The sequence below is a fragment of the Acomys minous genome, assembly GCF_964271855.1.
Source record: "Acomys minous genome assembly, chromosome: 4".
Lineage (NCBI taxonomy): Eukaryota > Metazoa > Chordata > Mammalia > Rodentia > Muridae > Acomys > Acomys minous.
Window position 1 is genome coordinate 14,788,500 of NC_140486.1, and position 20,390 is coordinate 14,808,889.

Genomic DNA, 20,390 nt, shown 5'->3' on the forward strand with positions numbered 1-20,390 from the left:
AATCCTTAAATAAGGTCAGAGGTTTAGGAGGCTCACGGTTACGTTGATATGAACGCCTGTGTAGAGTGTTTTCCTCTCAAAGCACAAGCTCACACTTTCAGGTTTTGTAGTTGAAAAAGTCATCCCAACCAAAGACTACAAAGAATACATGGGGGGCGGGGCGGGGGACTTGTCCGGAATACAGGGCACGAAAATCAAACCAGATGCGGAAGTGCAAACGTTTTCACTTTGGGGTCAGCAGCTCCACCCGGTACGCTTCGCAGCCACTACTTTTCGGAGATCTGGGTGGGAAGCCGCGACCCTCTTTGCACACGAAGCAGCCGGGCCGTGCGAGCGCCACCGAGCGCGGACCTCCCGCGCACCTCCCGCGCGCCTAGAGCGGCAGCGCCGGACCGCCGGGCGGCGCACTTCCGGCCGCGCGTCGCCGATCCTGCACTGCTGGGCCTCCGAGCCGGCCTGCGCCTCCCTCGGCTCCGGCGAGCCACCGGGAGAGGGTGAGTGGGGCAGGACGCCCGAGGGGGGCGGGCGCGCTTCCTTGGAACCCGCAAGCCGGCGAGGCGGGCGCCGAGGTCCCGGGAGCTCCCGACGGCGAGGACGAGCCGCGTAGTGCTCTGCGTTTGCGGTGGCCACAGGCCTGGCCATTCACTCTCAGGCCCACACTGCTCTGCCTGCTCAAAAGGTGCTGCGCGGCGCCGTCACCCGCCTGCACCTGAGGTCTGACACTGCCAGCCTGGAAAGTGGGGAGCGCCGGTCTCCACTAGTCACCCAGATGCTGTGGGGTGTCCCGTGGTCAGCAGAGATTGTGATCTGCAGTCAGGCCTGAGGTGACAAGTGACAGCATTGTCAAGACTGAAATTGCGCACTATGTCAAATGTGGATCACAGTCTTAGGCAAAGCGAGTAGCTGCTCTCCCCCCCCCCCCTTTTTTTTTCTTTTTTCTGTTTTCTTTCTTCTTTGTCCAAGAAGACAGGGACTGAATGTGATTTGCTCACTTTTAATTTCCTAAATCCCAGAGCGATGCGTGTCACAAAACATACACCGTTAACTTAAGTAATTCATGTTTACCATCTGACCTACTGAGAGGGTTTTGATTATTTAGCCTATTTTAAAGTTTTTTATTGGGAGAAATTCCAAGCATACGTAGGAAAAATTCCTTATTCATGGTCAAGCCTGTTTCACCCATTACCCTCTTCCCCCACTGTTTTAAAGCGATAGTGACATGTACCACGCCATCTGCTAAAAGCTTGTCTGTAAGACCCCGTAGCTATGTTTGAATATACAGTCATCGTCAGCCTGGTAAGCATTCCGTATTATCATCTATTATCCAGCTAATGTTTTTATTTCCCCTGTTGTCCAAACTAGAAACCAACCAAGCTACACATACTACAGATGAGCAGTACGTCTTGTCTCTTTTGCTTTCCTTAATCCCCTGTTATTTTTTCCCTTTTGTATTGTATTAGCTGAAAAAACCAGGCCATGTGTCCTGCTTGCCTTTTCCTGTAGCCTGCACGTTACCTTTTCTCTCTCTGCAGAATTCTTTAGTAAACTAGTATTTAGATTTCTCTGGTTCTACTTTTTGGTCAGAAAACCTCATGGAGGCTAACTGTGTATTTTATACTGCATCATCGAGAGTTAGAGATCTTGTCTCTCCTCATGGACCTTTTATATACAAAGCGTTCCTCAGGGTAGCCAGATGGTTACACAGAGAGATGCCAGCTAAGGACTACAGCCAGGGATGTGGCTCCTAATGGATCTTGACAGTGATCTTTAGTAGATGTTTACATGAGAAAAGTAGACACCCCAGCACTGTGTGGGTCCTGTTGGAAGGTTTTGGAGCAGTAGGGCTGAGGTAGAGTGTGGAGGAGTTAGGTTTGCTCGTGGATTGATAATTTGAAGCTTTGTGAAGACTCCGTGCCAATGTATTGTACTGACATTTCTAATTCTGTATGTGTTTGAAACATCTCCCTTTTTTGTTGTTTGTTTTGTTTTTTTGTTTTTTTTTTGTTTCAAGACATGGGCTCTCTAGCCCAGGTTGGCCCTCAGACTCAGTCCTTCTGCCTTAGCCTCCCTCCCCTTATGCTAAGGTCTTAAGTATTCACCACCACATCTAGGTGTGTGTGTGTGTGTGTGTGTGTGTGTGTACTGAAGTATGTGCAAATGCATATGGCGGCCAGAAGTCCGTGTTACATGTCTTCCAGGCAATCTCCACCTTCATTTTTTTGAGACAAGGTCTTTCGATCACAGATCGTCTGGCCTGGTTGGCCAGTGAGTTCTAGGCATTGGTTTGTCTGCTTCCCCAGCCCTAGGGTCATATAGACAGACACCCTGCCAGACCCAGGCTTTGTATGTGGGTGCTTGGAATCTGAACACACTTTCTCACGCTTGTGTGTCCCACGCTTTACTCAGCTGAGATATCTCTCTAGCCTCTGAAATTTTCAATTGGAGTTTGTTTTTGCTTTGCTTTCTGAGATAGGTCCTTATTGTATAACCTTAAGTGACCTGGCGCTTGCTCTGCAGACCAGATTGGTCTTGAATTTACAGAGATCTGCCTGCCTCCATCTTCTGAGAGAGGCATGTGCCGCCATGCCCCACCTGAAATTTTTATTAAAATGACATTTTAAAAAAATATCGACTAATGACTGCAGGTTGGGATCCTTGGTTTTCTACGAAGGAGTTCTTGATTGATTGTCTGGTGGACTGATTTGAGAGTATCTCATGTAGCCCAGGCTGCCCTTAAAGTTGCCATGTAACTGAAGCTGGCTGGTTTTCATCTCCCCAATCCTCTTACCTCCATGTCCTCAGTGCTGGGGTCACAGGTGTGCGCCACCTAGCATGCTTCACTGCATAGTTCTTAAATGCAACTCAGTGTTAAAATTACAGGGAAACAGCCTCTACCCCATTTTTAAAAAGTACTAAATGCGTGCCTATTTAATCGTTCTAGAATGGTACCCAGTCGTTGGGGTTTTAAGGCTCCCTGGATAATTCTGATGGTGCTCCAATCTAGTCGAGATCCATTATTTGTTAGGGATTGCATAATGATTGTGTGAAGGAGGGGTAGAAGACCCTGATGGAGAGATTAGGAAGCACTGCCTGAGAATGAAAATGCCCAACACTAAGAGCTCTGACTTGAGACTTACTTGATTTTGATGACTTGGGCTCATAGCTAAATTCATGTGTACATATTTTCTGGCTTTTGGTCATCTATTATATATTCATCTCTCTCTCTCTCTCTCTCTCTCTCTCTCTCTCTCTCTCTCTCTCTCTGTGTGTGTGTGTGTGTGTGTGTGTGTGTGTGTGTGTATGAATTGTTCTTGTCAAGGCAGACACACATTAAGAATTTCTCTTTCCCCAATTCTGGCCAGAACTCTAAAGGAATTCATTTCCTTCCATCAGTTTCTGCCTCCCAGTTTTTCAGTGGAGTGGCGAACAACATGAGCCCTAGATGGCAGTGACAGTTACAGTCTATTCTTCCTTCTGCGCTTTACTAGCTCTTAAGTAAACTTTCTACAGACTGTTCATCTGTACCTCTTGAAAATTGCAGAGCAATAAGGAAGGTGTGCAAAAAGCCTGTACATACTAAACTACTTAATTGTCAAAGGGTAAGCTTGGTCTTAGAGGCAAAAATGTGGGGTAACTCACGGAAGGGATGCTAAGAGTGACCTTAATGCTTGGCTGCAGATAGCTACCTCCTGTGTGAGGGGTGTGCAGGGCAAAGAGAGAAGGGAATTGTGTCCTAGAATGGGAAGGAAAACAAAGTGCTATGTAGTTTTAAAAGCATGTTTGGCCATTTGATACATTTGAAAAACATCACTATTAAATATAAAACAGAAATAAATTGCTCAATACAACTGACAACAATCCAGAGGTTTAAGTTAGCAGATGTTCTCCTGCCCATCCTTCCATCCTTCCAAAGACCCAGGAGGCCACCAATATTAATAATACACTCTACATCCTCACCTCACTTTGTCTGATGTAAGTGTAGGGAGCATTGTTCTAAAAAATGACATTTTACTGTAGCTAGTTATATTTTTTCTCATTGTTACCCTTGTAGCTACAGATCAGTGTTTATTACCTACAGAATAATACAATTTACTAGGATAATTAATATTGAGAACATAAACTAGTCATTTTCCTGTTGACTTAACTGTAAATTGCTTCTATATTTTCATCTACCCAGAAGCACCACATTAAGCATTATTGTACATAACCTTTATTTCCATAGGCTAGATTCCAGAAGGATGAGATTGCTTGAATTTGCTATTGACACTATCATTGCTGGCAATATTTATTGTCTAATTATTCTCCCAGAGTGTAATAGCAGCTCACCACCTCCACCATCATGACGTGTGATAACACCTGTTTCCCCATTTCCATACCCCAACGAGCTCTGGCTGCCATTGTCTGATTGGTATCTGCCAGCTGTGGGAAATTGAGTCCCTTGTTCAGTTTGCATTTGTGTGTGGAGGCTGAGCCCCTTCCATGCTTGTTCATCGTCTGAATGTATTCTATGATTTGGTATGTATCCTCTTTACTTTTCTTTGTGTCAGTAGTTTTTTATTAAATGCAGTTCCATAAACTAAAAGTTAATGTTTTATTTATTTGTGTGTGTGTGTGTGTGTGTGTGTGTGTGTGTGTGTGTATGTGTGTGTGTGTGTGTGTACACAAGCTGGAAGGGACACGTGTGGAGTTCAGAGGACAACTTGTGAGAGTTGATTCTTGCTTTTCGCCATGTGGGTTCTATGAATTGGATGCAGGTCCTCAGACTGGACCATAAGCTCCCTTACTCAATAAACCACTTCTCCAGCACCGCACACACATTTTAAGAGGCTTTAATCTCTTTAAAACAATTTTTACTTTCTTTAATTAATTTTGAAAATTTCACACACAAGTACTTTATTTATATTATTTCCACCTCTCCCTTCCCCCCTTCTAATTCATCCCTGTCCCCTCCCACTTTCAAATTGATGACCTCTTCTTTAGTTACTACTGCTACATACATATGTACAAATGTATGTATGTATGTATATGTAATCTACTGAATCCATTTAGTGTCGCTCATGTGTACATATGTTTACAGCTGACCAGTTGGGGTTGGGTAGCTAGGGAGTGGAGGAAGCCCTGAGGACATGAAGTCAGTCCTGAGTGAATGTGAGCTGTTGACATGGTCATGTCCTGTACCCTAGCCTCAGACTCTTGCGAGAATGGCAAAGCTTGCCCCTCACCGTCCAGGGTGAGGCTCAGAGGGAGGGCACAACCTTGAGAGACCAAGTGTGAGTGTTGACAGTGTGCAGAGGTTCACCTCCCTTTACCGCTCTGAGACTACTGCTACTGAGATTAGTAAAACCTGCCTCCTTGAGCCAGCGTACACTGTGATAAACCCTGTCTCCTTGTTTACACAGCAGCCAGACCTCCTTGTTCAGCTGTGTGCAACAGTCCTCTCTGTTCAGCTCTGTATAATAAACACAGGGAGCATGTGGGGGGTTGGGTTTGTCCACCAGATTCCATGTATCTGTGTGTGTGCCTATGTTTATTTGTCTTTGCTTCGTTACCTTGCCGTCTCAGTCGGGTCTGTCACCAGATTCATGCAGGACATAGCAGATCACCTATCGGGTGATTCATCACTGGAGAAGACGCTGCTCCCTCACTGAGCACCCGCTGATTGCAGCTCATCTTCGCCTTGGACCTATTGAAATTTCCCCCATGCATGTGGTCACCTGGGCTGTGCTGGCCTTTGAAGGCCATGCTTAGGCAATCATACTGTTGAGCCTTCATGTATGAGCTTCCCTGTCAGGTTTAGAAGGCACCACCTAGCAGCAGGCATCCTCCTGGTCATCCAGCTCTTTAAAATCTTTCTGTTTCTTGTGAGACTTTGCCTCAGCCTAAGGTTTTGTAGATGTTTCCCTTTTTTCTGTCACTTGACTGAGTTTGATACACAGATGTCACAAGATGGTGTAACATGCAGTAGACAGAGCTTCTTACTTTTGTAAGAAAGTCTTTCCACTTCCCAAATATACATAAATATTCTCCTTGTTTCCCTGTCTCATGTTGGGGCTGGAGCCAGAGCCTCTTGCACACCTGGCAACGGCTCGCCTATTGAGCCATATTCCCAGCACTCTCACAATTTTTAAGGCATAGTTTATGTTTTTTATTTTATTTAAAAGTGTAACTCACGTGGAACTGGATGTTCATAAGTCCCAGCTAACCCTCATTTATTTCGTGTGACACTTATCTCCCATGACAGCACAGATCAGAGGTGGCACGGTGCCTAGATGTAGTGAGAACAGCACCAGGGTTGGCAGAAGCCTGCACACTGACTAGCTTGCAGATCACTGAGGAGAGTAGATGGAGGCTGACTGAGCTCTTCTGGTCTGTGCACGAGGTCCCGTGGTTGAGCCTCAGGCCTTGGGAGAGAAAGGTAAAGGCAGAGGCCATTAACAACGTGAACTCTGCCCTTGAGGGAAGCACACCATTTGCATTGCTGTGAAATATGAACATTATGTAATCCCCCGATCCTTCAGAGGAAGGGCAGGCCACCATGGCCACCAACTGGTGAGCGTGATCAAATACTGTCTCTTGTTCAGAACCTTAGCCAGAACTAACCCCAGGTGGGGGTTGGTGTTTATGAGGACTTAAAAAATGAATTAATACAAAGTATGGAGACTTCTTACAGACCTTCCCACCTTTCTCGTCCGCATTTCCTCCTGTACTAACAGTAGTCTGCTAGGTTGATAAGCCGGTAGTGACAATTATAAACAAATGTTATTTGAATTTTCATGTTGCACATTGTGTGTGCCCATATATAATAACATATAGGACATATTTCCTTGTCACATGGGTGGTGCTGGGTCAAATCCAGAGCTTTGTACATGCTAGGTAAGCACTCAACCCCGAGCTACATCCCCATCTCCATATAATGACATTTCTACCTTTAGTGTGTTGTATAGAATAGTTTTACTTCCTTAAAAATGTGCTTCCCCGACAGGCAGCAATGGGACACGCCTTTAATCCCAGCATTCGAGAGGCAGAGGCAGGCAGATCTCTGAGTTCAAGGCCAGCCTGGTCTATAGAGTTAGTTCCAGGACTGTAGTCCTGAGAAACCATGTCTCAAAAACAAACAAGGAAACAAACACATGCTTCCCTAGTAATACTTTCCCCCCCTTGTATCACTGACAGACACTCATCTTTTTACTCTCTGTAGTTTGCCTTTTTGAGAAAGTCATAGGTTGGAATTCAACTACAGTGTTTTACTTGTAGTGCTAGGCATTAAGCCCAGGGCCTTGGATATGTCAGGCAAGAGCTCTACCATTAACTAACTCTCCAACTCTTCAACTGTAGGTACATACATACATACATACATACATACATACATACATACATACATACATACACACACACACACACACACACACACACACACACACACACACACACGTGCATGGAAGCCAGAGGACAACTTGGAACTCATTCCCTCCACCATGTGGGTTCTAGGGATCAAAGTTGGGTTGTCAGGCTTAGTGACAAGTGGCTTTACCTGCTGATCCCCAAAAGGTTCGATGACTTTTAGCCAGTTAAGCCCATGATTGGGGGTATAGCTTAGTGGTAGAGTGCCAGCACTGTTTTAAACCACCGAGCAAATCATCATAGCCAGAGTACAGCTAAGGATGGAAGGTATAGCGCACGGAGAGCACATACTCAGCAAGTCTGAAGAGCTGTGTTCTGTCCCCAGCAACAAAAATCAGCCATTCAACCAGTCAGAGTGAATCTCAGGAGTGCGTTCTTGGGCGGTGATTTTCTAAAACTCCCAGGTGATGTTTCTGTTGCAGGGTGGAAGATGTCTATGGACGTGACCTTTCTTGGGACAGGAGCAGCATACCCATCCCCGACTCGGGGTGCTTCTGCTGTGGTTCTTCGGTGTGAAGGCGAGTGCTGGCTCTTTGACTGTGGGGAGGGAACACAGACGCAGCTTATGAAAAGCCAGCTGAAAGCAGGTTAGTACGCATCTAGCTTTCCTGGGGCTGTCTTCGGTTATGTTGCCTGCTCTTGACTCTCTGGAACCCCGTGGCCGAGTCACAGCCCTAAAGCTGCATCCACTTAGCAACTACAACTGTCTGGCAAGACTTGGAGGAGCGGCAGGCATCCAGCAATGCTTGCTGAGTGTCATCTGTTCCTTTACTTGCTTTTCATTCATCCTGCAAGTGTTGAGAGCAGTGAAGGCCTGAGCATGCAGGATAGGGAGAGGTACCACAGGTGTAGCGGGTGGGCCCTGCCTCAAGGGGTGTGGTGGCCGTACTAGTCTCCACCAGGAAATATTGTTACCGGAGAATACAAAGGGCAGTAGGTGGTCGGAGGAGGATGCTGTTTCCTCTTGCTATCATGGTAGCCATCTCAGACAAGTTTATCTATGAGTTGCTAAGAGAGGAAAAATAATTCCCTGGCCTAGGGAGGCTTGGAGGCCAATCTGAGGGAATGGAGTAAAGACCCAAGACCAGCACCTGGAGGGAGGAATGCAGACCTGGGCCCAGGTGTATCTCAGCCTTGACCAAAGCAGGTCAGCGGGCTAAAATTTGCTTTTCTTGTCTTAAAGAACAGGGATACAAACTCTGCCTAAAAGAGACCTCATAAGTCAGGTGTGTGGTACTTGCTTGGAACCCTTGCACTCAGGAGGCAGAAAGGAGTGTAAGTTAGAGGCTATCCTGAGCTACACAGTGAGACCTTGTCTCAAAAAAAAAAAAAAAGATTTTGTTTGTTTGTATTTTTTGTTTGTTTGTGTTTTTTGTTTGTTTGGCTGTCCTGGACTCACTTTGTAGACCAGGCTGGCCTGGAACTCACAGAAGTCCACCTGTCTCTACCTCCCAAGTGCTGGGATTACAGGTGTGTGCCATCATTGAGTGGCTGCCTTCCTCCTCCTTCTCCTCTTCCTCTTCTTCTTCTCTCTCCCCCTCCTCCCCTTTCTTTAAAAAAAAAAACAAAACAACATTGTTAAAAGAATTCTATATGTTAAGTAATTTGTCTCCTACCTGGCTGCTTTCACTTCATTATTTATACCTTTAAAAAAATTCCTATTAGCTCATCAGTTATTAGATTTTCGTCATTTAAATCTCATGTCAAAGGCTATATTCTCAGAGGGTTTTCTGAGCCTCCTGGGTTAGGCATTCTCTCCTCCACCCCGGGCATTGCTTCAGTTTATAATATTTTTATTTACTTTGTAGTGTCACTGGTATCTGGAACTGTGCTAGTCACGTAGCTTTTTTTCTGTGCTTACACGCTGATGCACACAGTCAGGTAAGTTTAGTGAGACATATGCCTGGTGGATGCCTAGTAAGTACTGTTCATTGTGGACAGATGGACATTTAGGATTTCCCACTTTTGAAGTCTTGATAAATCATAGTTGCCACAGCTCATCAGAGGGTGTGGCACACAGACCTCTAATGTTCTGGACCTGCAGCCATCAGTCATGTAATGATACAGGAAACAGAGGAGGTACTTTTAGAAACAGCAGGAAAGAGGGGGCACTAATTGTGGCAGGATGCATGCTTAGGATGTGTAACACTGGGTTCCCAGCACTGAAACCAGAATTAACAGAGCAAAAGAAATGATTATGAAGTTAGTCCTAAAAGCAGTACAAAAGCCTGGTCTCAACACAATTCAAAAAAATTTACACAGGACTCAGAAGTATAGCATATACTTAATATGTGCAAGGCCCCAGGTTTTGCCCCCAATACTAAAAGAAAATGACTTTTCTGACAGTCCTGACAACTGAGTGCTCTAGCCCTGAGCCATTCATTATCTTTGTACTTGTGACAAGGTTTTGCTAAGTTACCCATTGGCTGTCTGTGAATCCACTCAGTAGCCCAGGCAGGCCTTGAATTTGTGGTCTTCCTGACTCAGCTTTCCTGGTAGTTGGAATAATAGGTCTGTGCCACCATGTCTGGCTGTGTATGTGTGCACGCACGTGTGGACACACATGTACACAAGCTAGAGCTGTAGCGAGGGAAGGAAGGAAGGAAGGGAAGCGTTGTTAGGCTGCTGTGGTGACACAGCCCTGCTAGCCCAGTAGCAGGGAGGTAGAAGCAGGAGTTCAAGGTTATCTTCTATGTTTGAGTCAAGTCTGGGCTACACGAGACTCTATCTCAGAGGAACAAAAACTTCTTAGTTATAAAAATGTTTTGAACATATATTTTTATTGAAGAAATTCAAATAAAGCAAAACTAGAAAGTACAAATAAGAAAAGCCCAGGTCTTCCTCACTCAGACACTTCCCACTGTATTTCTCGGAGGCAGTTTCATGGAGTCCAGGCTTGTAACTTGTTATGTAGCCCATGGCTTTGACGATCAGTCCTCTTGCCTCTCCATCCCTAGAGCTGGGATGCAAGCGTGCACCGATGTATCCAGCTTCATGTAGGACCGGGAGTGAACTCTGGGCTTGGGGCGTAATAGGCAAACACTATGAGCTGGCCTATGTGCCTAGCTCTCATCGGTCCATTTTCTATACATACAGATTTGGTAACGGTATGAATATGTGTATAGAAGTATGTATAATTTGCATAAATAGAACCCCACTTTTTGACATTAGCTGCCTTTTTAGCTAAACAGTGTACACAAATATGTATATGAACACATATACCATGTATATATCACACATATACACATGTGTCATATACATATATCTCATGTCCTGCAGAGCAGTAGGCTTAGCTTCATCATCACGTCCAACTAAGCTAGTGTCCTGCCCCTCTGTGGGTGGTGCTTCCCCACCACTTCCTCCTTCTTAGGGGAAGGAAGCGGGTGTGATTTTTACTCTCCATCTGGTATTTCCTCATACCTTTCATAACTGTGGGAAGCAGCTTTTCTCTTCCCCTACTTGCTGTGGGTCCCCAGACTGGTTTGTACTCAGTTTGGCCTTATTTTGCAGTAGACAGTAGGAAGACCCCAAAACACTGATGTTGGAAGCTTTGAAACCAACACAGAGACTGGACTCAGTGGCTGCTATAGCTCTTTTGTCTCTTACGAGTCCTTGGGTTAAATATCAGTGTAGTGAATGCAGCTTGCTGGCCATCTACACTGTGCTCTCATATTTAAGGTGTCAGATTTGTAATTGTATGTCTTCCATATTCAAATACATTATTTTCACATTCTTTAAAAACTAAAAAAAAAAAAAAAAAAAAAAGGCGTCCTTGGATTATACTGAGATGCTGTCTTTAAAGCAGGGGAATTTAAGGAATAGCCTTTCATTTGAAATTAAAACAACAACAAAACATTAAAAAATGAAGGCCAAAAGAAAGCCTGGGGGTATAGCTCAGTGACTGGGTGCTTGCCGAGTGTGTGTGGCACCACACATTCAATCCTCAGCACCACACAGACTACACTACAAAACCTGGAGAAGAGAAAAGCAAAGGCACATGTTGAGGAGACAGCTATAGTGTGGGAAGAACCTTATGAAATTAAGAGATCACCTCCTGGGGTCCTCAAGGACCCCAGTCAGGCTCTGAGCCAGCTATGGTTCTTGGCCACTGCTGCCTGGACGTAGCCATTCTGGGAAGACTTGCTTTGAGAGCATTGCTGTCAGAACAAATCACAGTGTGATAAACTGCTCTTGTTCTTTTATGGTATCAATAAACCACTCCTGTACTTTTATGGTATCGTATAGTGCAGATAGGTGGCCCTTGAGCCTGTTCTACTGGAAATGTACTGGTTGTGATTGTTACTTTCAAAATGCCTGTGGTGCATCTCAGAAAACGCTGATGTGGCATCCTGCCATTTACCAGCAGTAAATTCACTTTACCAGTAGCTAAATCGAGTTATAACCTAAGCCAGTGTGCACAGGAATGGCTGTTGTGAAGTTTCAGACTGGAAACAAGGTCCTCTGGAAAAATAGCCAGTGCTCTCAAACACTGAGTCATCTCTCCAGGCCTATATTTTACTTTTAAAAAGTAAGAATATGTAGGAAAACACATGTAAAGCTGTAAAACACTGTAATTTGAAGATTTCCATGGAGGGAAATACTATCCTATTAAGCCATCGAGTACAGCTGGACTTGGTAGTTCACACCCAGATCTTGTCTCAGAAGGCAACCAGATAGGGCTGAGGAGATTTCTCAAGGGTAAGAGTGCTTGTTATGCAAGCATGAGGTCCTGAGTTCAACTCCACAGCATCCATGTGAAAAACTGGGCATGGACGTGTGGTGCCTAGAGCCACAACATTGGTAGATACTGGGTGGGGGGGTGTGGATTTCTGGGAGCTCAGCTAGCCTATCTAAAACGGTGATCTTCTGGTTTATGAGAGACCTTGCCTTAAGGTTCTAGAGTAGAGAGCATAGAAGAAGACACCCAACCTCCTCCTTGTGCTCTGCATGCATGTCCACATACTCATGTGCATAACTACACACAACACATGCACCTGCACAAACATGGGTACACAAAACCAGTCAAGCAACTAAATAATAAAGTCTGTCTCTCTTTTTTCTAGAGTCCTGAACAAAATGAAAAGGAATATATATGTTTATAGTAACATACAGAATGTCTAATTTCAGTTTACCACTCTTTCTGTAAGTTGCTAGGTTTGTTTTCAATTGCTGTGTCTGGGGACCTGAGGGTGTCCCTCAGTGGTAGCACAGGGATAGAGCAACCATGCAGTCTGCACAGGCTTTGCCTCCAGCATGGGGCTGAGGGGTGGTGATGCTCAGTCAGATGGCTTTGTCTTGGTTTTTATTGCTGAAAACTTTCCTAATGTAGTCCTCTGTCTCAATCAAAAGGGAGAATTACCAAGATCTTCATCACACATCTTCATGGAGACCACTTCTTTGGCCTTCCGGGCCTCCTCTGTACAATCAGTCTACAGAGTGGCTCTGTGGTCACGAGGCAGCCTATTGAAATCTATGGCCCGGTAGGACTTCGGGACTTTATCTGGAGAACCATGGAGCTCTCTCACACAGAGTTGGTTTTTCCTTACGTGGTTCATGAGCTAGTACCTACAGCTGATCAGTGTCCGGTGGAAGAACTAAAAGAGTTTCCGCATGTGGAGGAAGCAGACAGCTCTCCCAAAGGACAAGGACGAACTATTTTGCTAGACACAGAAGAAAACTCCTACTCTCTGGTTGATGATGAGCAGTTTGTTGTAAAAGCATTTCGCCTCTTCCATAGAATTCCATCCTTTGGCTTTTCAGTTGTGGAAAAGAAACGCGCAGGTAAACTCAATGCCCAGAAGCTGAAAGACCTTGGTAAGCATGCCTTTCCTTCTCTTTACCTGAGCTCTTAGCAGAAGTCACTGGGAGTGTCAGGGGAGAGCCTGTGTCTTGTGTGGTCACAGTAAGCACCCACTTCTTTGGCCCAAAGATGCTGTTCAGAACAAGACTCAAATATTTAATCTGTTTGAATCTTTTCTTGTTAGCTTCCTGGATTCACATTTGCCTTTGAATGTGTAAGCATTCTGAGAAGCTGGGATATGGCCTGTATGACGAGGCCCAGCTCTGCATTGGTTGACAGGACGGTTGGAACTGGGATGATAAGTCCATGGTTTCGTTTATTTCCTAGTGCTTTCCTTGTTGTTTTACTTTTGGCCATGCTAGGGTTCAAGCCCATGGCCTCTCCTGTGCTGTACCACTAAACTGCACGCCAAATCTTCATGCCTTATTTTTGCAGTTTTTATTTTTTTTAAACTCTGTTTCTGTTTTTATTTTTGTCTGATACAGAGTTTTACTCTGTAGCCCAGCCTGGCCAACAACTCACTCTATAGCTCAAAATCAAACTCATGATCCCTCCAGCCTCTGCCTCGAGATTGGTTGGAATTGGAAGTGTGCACATCCTGAGGTATGTTTTCAATAACATAGTTGTGTGAGTATGTGTGTGTGTCTGTGTGTGTGTGAGAGGTGTGTGTGTCTGCGTGTGTGTGAGGAGTGTGTGTGTGTGTGTGTGTGTGTGTGCTCTCACCCATACACGTGCACACAGAGGCCAGAGGTGACATTGAGTATCTCTCACTGAACCTGGAGCTCATTGTTTTGGCTAGATTGGCTACTCAGCGAGCCCTAGGGTCCACTTGTCTCTGTCCCCCAATGCTGAGGTTACAGATGTGTGCCACAGCTGGCTTTTACATGGGTGCTGGAAATCTGAACTCAGCTCTCCATGACTGCTCAGCAAGCAGTTTACCCACTGAGCTATCTCCTTGGACCTTCGGTGACATCTTTGGTGTAAGGATTTCAACTAACTACCTCAATCATTTCTTTTCTATTTACCTTGCCTACTCATTAGTCTTGATTAAATTAGTTGAGCATTTAGAACCCTGCACCTTAACCACTTTTACATACCATGGGTCATCATAGTGGGAAGGAAACACACAAAGATGGGCACAAGTCCTTGAAGACTTTATAATTTCTCCATGTGAGGCCATGATGCATAAGTGAGGAGACCTCAGACCTCTTAAGAAGTGGAGACCAGGTCCACCCACTTCCAGCCTCAGCACTACACCTGGCATAGCATGGATAGCCCTGCTGAAAGAATGGGGATGAGTCTGCCTAATTTTTAGGTATACGGTATCTTTCCCTATTAAAACAGGTTATATATTAGATATCACACTATATTAGATAACATGGCAAGGCCAAAGATATTTTTGTGATCTAAATACTGTGAAAATACTATTATATTTGGAAACTTTAAACATGATCTCTGTTGGAGCTGTTGACCATATATTTGTTTGTATTATCCACAGTGTTAATCCATACTTACATAACACTGAAACCTGGAAATCTGGACCCACTACCACCTACCAAGATGCAGGGGGAGGCCAGAGGACTGCTCTTAGGAGTTGATTCTCTCCTTCCACCTTGTGGGTCTCTGGGATCCAACTGAGGTTGTCAGGCCTGGCTGCAAGTGTCTTAACCTGCTGTAGCTCTCCCTACCCAAACTTCTGCAGCCCCTCCCCATTAGCCCTTTCTATCAAGTTTCTTACCTAGGGAGTCAGCTCACAGACACTTGTTCTGACTAGAGGTGTTGATTATATAATTGATTACATCTGCTCTTTGACATTATGGTAAGTAAAGGATCCTCACAAACTGTTAGTCCCATGCAAAGAAGAAACTCAAAGCTGGTGTCTAGAGTGCAGTAAGGCCTAGGTGGTACTTCAGAGCTGAAAAGTCAGCTCCAGGTGTGCTTGGAAAAGGTTTTGGGCATAAAGCCATTGTCAGTAACAACAGTCAACGCTGAACTTCTAAAATGTTTAAATATCCCGGTTGTCTATAAGTAGTAAAGCATTCTTTTCCATTTGGAAAAGACTGGATGCCTTTAAATTTTTTAAAAATAAATTTGACATGTATGAGTGTTTTGTCTGCATTATGTCTGTGCATCTTGTATATGCCTGTCACCCTTAGAAGCTGTGGAACTGGAGTTTCAGAAACTTGTGAGTTGCTATGTAGGTGCTGAGAAATGAATCCAGGTTCCCTGGCAGAGCAGCCAGTGCTTTTAACTGCTGAGCCGCCTCTCTCCAGGCCCCTGGATGCCTTTGCTGTTTGCTGTATCTTTGCCGATCATAATTCCATATCCTTGATGTTATCTGTCTCATCATCAGGTGTGCCACCAGGTCCTGCCTATGGGAAGCTGAAAAATGGAATTTCTGTTGTTTTGGATAATGGAGTTACAATTTCTCCCCAAGATGTCTTAAAAAAGCCTATAGTTGGAAGAAAAATCTGCATATTGGGTGACTGCTGTGGGGTTGTGGGCGATGGAGGGGTGAAGCTGTGCTTTGACGCAGACCTGCTGATCCACGAGGCGACGCTGGACGATTCCCAGATGGACAAAGCGAGAGAGCATGGCCACAGCACCCCACAGATGGCGGCAACATTTGCAAAGCTGTGCCGTGCAAAGAGGCTGGTTCTGACCCATTTCAGCCAGAGATACAAACCAACTGCCTTGGCTAGAGAAGGAGAGACAGATGGCATTGCAGAACTGAAAAAGCAAGCTGAGTCAGTGTTAGGTCTCCAAGAAGTGACTCTAGCAGAAGATTTCATGGTGATTGGCATTCCAATCAAGAAATGAAACGAGTGCTCCTGGATGCATAGATATGCACATGGCTGTGGATGTGTTACCAGACCTGCACTACAGATTTTTTGTTGGTGGTTGTGAGTGATTTTTTTTTCTTTTGGTTTTGTATTTTTTATTAAAATTATTTTATTCCTAATAATCCCAAAGATGGAGCTGGATTGCTGAGCTGACTCAGTAGTGAGAGGGAACAAGATTTTTAATAGTAAATTATTTTTAAATGATGAAAATACCCATCATCCTTCTTAAAGTACAGATGTGACACAATAATAGATTTTTCAGGGTACTTATTTTGTGGCTATTGCCACAGATAGAATCCAATACTCCCTGCAGTGTTGGACTTAGCATTGCCCAGTTTAACTGCCGTTATTGGCAAAGTATCTAGGACTGGGTCCTCTTGGCTAAAAATGCTATTTTGGCAGATTTTGTATAAAATCTGTGTTCCTCACACCAAGATAAATGTATGGGAGCAGGACATGCACAGTGTTGGTAACCCGGTGGTGGGGGCAGGACATGCACAGTGTTAATGATAACGTGGTGGTGGGGGCAGGACATGCACAGTGTTAATGGTAACATGGTGGTGGGGGTTTGGCTAGAATAGTAATGCAGATTTGAACTAAGTTTTATCTTAATATTTTATTCAACATCCTAGCTTCTTTTAAGACATGGTTCTGGGCAGTCCACTAGGAATTAGAGTTTTTCCTGTTGCAGTGACTGAGGGGAGATAATGGTACCACAGTAGTTTAGTCAGTGGGATCAAAAGTGCCATAAGTCCCACACACTTTGGGTTGGTTAGTCCTGCATAAAAATTACCTCAAAATTCTAGGCCTGTTCAGAGGCACAAATTAAAACTTTTATTCCCACTGTGAATATACTTTGCCAAAAGTAGTGATGTAATAGATTGAATTAAAAGATAAGCTAATCCTCCAATAGATGGTAAAGGACAAGTATGATAGGATCAGATGTCACATCAAGTATTTGGAAGAGATTAGTCATTAAGTGACGCTTCTAAATGTGGAGAGAAACACTCACCCGCCAGGGAGAACGTTTGCTCAGGCCCAGGTGTCCTGGAGCTGCCATCCGAGTTGAGCGTGGAGGTGGAGAGGGCTGCTGCCTCTGCTGCTATAGACTCAGTCAGGAGGTCAGAGTGGACCCTGACACTGCATTGCTAAGCTGCCTGGGTGATTCGGAAAGATGGGTGCTGGACAAGCCTAGAAGAAAGAGTTGTCTTTCTTTCTATGTATTTAAATTGAAGGTATATATAGATATTTTATAGATTCTTATATGTATGTTTGTGTATGTGTATACTTTATGCATTCATATTTTTACATGAAGGCCAGACTCTCTCTGCTATTTTCTTAAAGTAAAATAGAGATATTTTATTTGACAAACAAAAACTAAGGTTTTAGTATCAGAAAATCCTCTGTAAGAAATTCTGACGCATTATTTTTGGCACAATAAAAATAATCTTGGCAGGTTGAAAAACCATAAAGGGACAAACAGAAGAGTGATGTAGAGGAACATTGCCTATAGGGCTTTAAAACACAGTGCTTGTTGACAAGTCCTTACCCACTTTCCCATTAGCCTTTTCTGCACAATTAAATGAGCCCTGGAAGGATGAGGTTTACTTTAATTCTAGAGTTATATAACTTAATAATGTCTTTATCTTGGAGCACTGAGGTTATTTTCTGTTAGTAGAAGAAAAACTGACATGTGGTTCTTGTGTTCAAATCTCTGTATCTCCAAGTTGTTCCTTCTTCCTAGCCGATCTCTCTGATCATTAAAAACATGTTAGTTAGGCGTGATGGCACAAACCTGTTACCTTTGCAGTTGTGGGGCTAAGGCAGGAGACTCTAAGACCCTGGAGAGCCTGGGCTACATAGCAACACTTTACCAAAAAAACACAAACAAAACCAGAAACAAAGAAAGAACTCTGAGTTCTAACATGTTCTGATGTTCATTCACATCCCTGACTATCGCACAGGAGTGGCCTGTTTTACTACTCTACTGAAGATATGCCTTCATCAGTTTTAAACGCCTCCCTAAGTCCCACCCTCTATGCCATCTCTCGCTGTTTTTAACAAGGTCTTACTGTGTAGCCCAAGCTGGCCTGAAGCTTACAGACCTCCTGCATGAGATCTGGGGTTATAAACATGAGCTTATAATCTGATTATAATGTTCTGAATATTACTTTCCCAAAAAAATGTTAGAGTTTTTAGGCTAGGAGTGTAGATTTTGTGGTAGAGCACTTGCTTAGGATATCTGAGGCACCAGTTTTGACCTGTAATATAAAAAGGAAAGATGATTTTTTGCCTCCTAGTGCAATATCTTTAGTATGCCTTTAAGTTATTACATATAATTCAACTCTTTTTTTCTCTGAATATTGTGATTCCAGCTTGAAATTTTGGTACTTTTTCTTTTAATGAAATATGAATACTTCTTCCAACGTGTCCATTACAAATAGCCAGCGATGGTACTGTTATATCACAAATATATAAGTTTATAGTAAAATGTACTAGGTCTGTCCTTATTGATAGATTTGGGGGGTAATGAAAAGATGAAGGAGATAAGTGGGAGTATTGCCCCCACTTCTTTCTCTCTTTCCTCTGTTTTCCTTTAAGATGGGGTCTCATGCAGCCCAGACTAGCCTTGAACATGCTGGTGTAGCCAGGAGTGACCTTGAACTTCTGATCCTGCCTGCACTGCCAGAATGCTGGGGTAACAGCCATATGTCCGCACACCAGGTTGATGCGGTCCTGGGAGTGGAAACCCAGGACATTGTGCCTGCTAAGCAAGCACTCTGCCAGCTGAGCCACTTCCCAGAGCCCGAGGAAGTGTATTTTGTTTGTTTTGTTTTTTATAGGGAAGACTAGAAAGGAAGCACTGGCTGCAACTTTGAATATCCTTTCTTGACCGAGAAGAATTAAGTTTAAGGAGAGACTGTGGAACACTATTAGTGTGTAATTGTTCTTCTCTTCGGTGTGCAAAACTGAAAAACGACCATTTAAGCATATTCTATTTTAAAAAGCAAGAAAAGTGGCTGGGAATGTCGCTCAAGGGTAGATCATTGGTTAGCCTTCACAAAGTCGTGGGTTTGATCCCCAGTGTCTTCCACTTGACACACACAACACACACACACACAACACACACACACACACACACACACACACGAAGAAAAGCAAGAAGGAGTTGGGGGAATGGGAGTGGTTAACGGTGGATTCAGGTTATAAGCGTGTATGGAGATGTACCAATGAAGCTCATTTTTTTGTACAATTAATATGTAGTAATGATTTTTTTTTTCTTTAAGATGCCTTAGCAGAATGGGCAAGAAGTTTGGGGAAGCAAGGCAGGCTGTTACTTCTGTTGGTGGCTTTATAAATGGATGTTCTAATTGTGTGTACATAGCAGTTACACTACAGCACACCCATACAGATAAACCGCTCCTCTGAATAGTTGGTCGTCTCCACATAGACACTCCAGGCCGCTGACGGTTTAGCTCAAGTCCTTGTAATATTCCTGTTCATCATCTATACTGTAGCCAGAGTGGCTTCCCCCCCCCCCAAAATGTAAATTTTTGCCATCTCTCCCTGGCTTGAAACTTTGTAGTGGTCTGGCTTTCCTCGTCTCTGTAACCTAATCTTCTTACCCAGTGCTGCTCAGGTTTGCAGCCCCAGCTCTGTGGATCTTCCTTCAGTCCTCCGTCAGGGTGTGCTGATGTCACAGAGCCTTCCAGTAGCCTGCACCCTTCCCCTGAAATGGCACTTACCATTCCCCAAATCAGGGTAGTGAACCGTCCAGTCATAGCCTTGCTGTCAGCCTCATGGCAGTTCGCCTGCCCAGCTCCTGGTAGGTAGTGTATTTTTCTCGGCACCTACAACCCATCTTGTCACTCGCAGCTTCATTGGCCTCGGTATGTGATGTGTCTCTCTCCTCCCAGCTCTGTAAAACCATACAAGGGCAGAGCTGTGTCTGCTTCTGTTCCTCTTTATGATTAACTCAGTGCCTAGAACATCAAAGGCATTCAATAAACAGTGTTGACTGGACCATTTTCTTGTCCTGTTATTTTGTTAATATTTAATACTCTGTTATCCAGTGGATTTTTTCCTGATTCATGTGCACACAAAATATACAGACCTAATCTCTGACACAGAGGGGCAGACTGCCTGTCTATGACTTCAGTGGGCCAATCCTTATAAACAGCTGTTCGAAACTTTAGTTTGGTGTTCTAAAATATGTGGACAAACCCTAGAGTCAGAGAAAAGATTAGAAAAGAGTTTTCTCTACCTAAGAAGCTGGATAGGGCTTTGGCTGTATATGACAATATTAGAACAAAGCAGCAAAGTAAGGGAGAGGGCTGAGCCTTAGG

General features: G+C 44.2%; 1 protein-coding gene across 3 annotated transcripts; it reads left to right on the plus strand.

Moving 5' to 3' along the window:
• Nucleotides 1-230: 230 nt before the first annotated feature.
• On the plus strand, nt 231-20,067 carry ELAC1 (elaC ribonuclease Z 1). Of its 3 annotated transcripts, none has more exons than XM_084779063.1 (4): nt 231-494; nt 7,824-7,988; nt 12,751-13,215; nt 15,555-20,067. In XM_084779063.1, exons 2-4 carry the CDS (start codon nt 7,832-7,834, stop codon nt 16,019-16,021), a joined length of 1,089 nt encoding a protein of 362 aa, XP_084635189.1. In that variant the 5' UTR covers nt 231-494; nt 7,824-7,831; the 3' UTR covers nt 16,022-20,067. The 3 variants fall into 3 exon arrangements, with proteins under 3 accessions (XP_084635189.1, XP_084635188.1, XP_084635187.1); XM_084779062.1 differs by having other exon boundaries at nt 377-494; nt 12,751-13,182; XM_084779061.1 differs by lacking the exon at nt 231-494 and adding an exon at nt 2,616-4,515.
• Nucleotides 20,068-20,390: the final 323 nt, after the last annotated feature.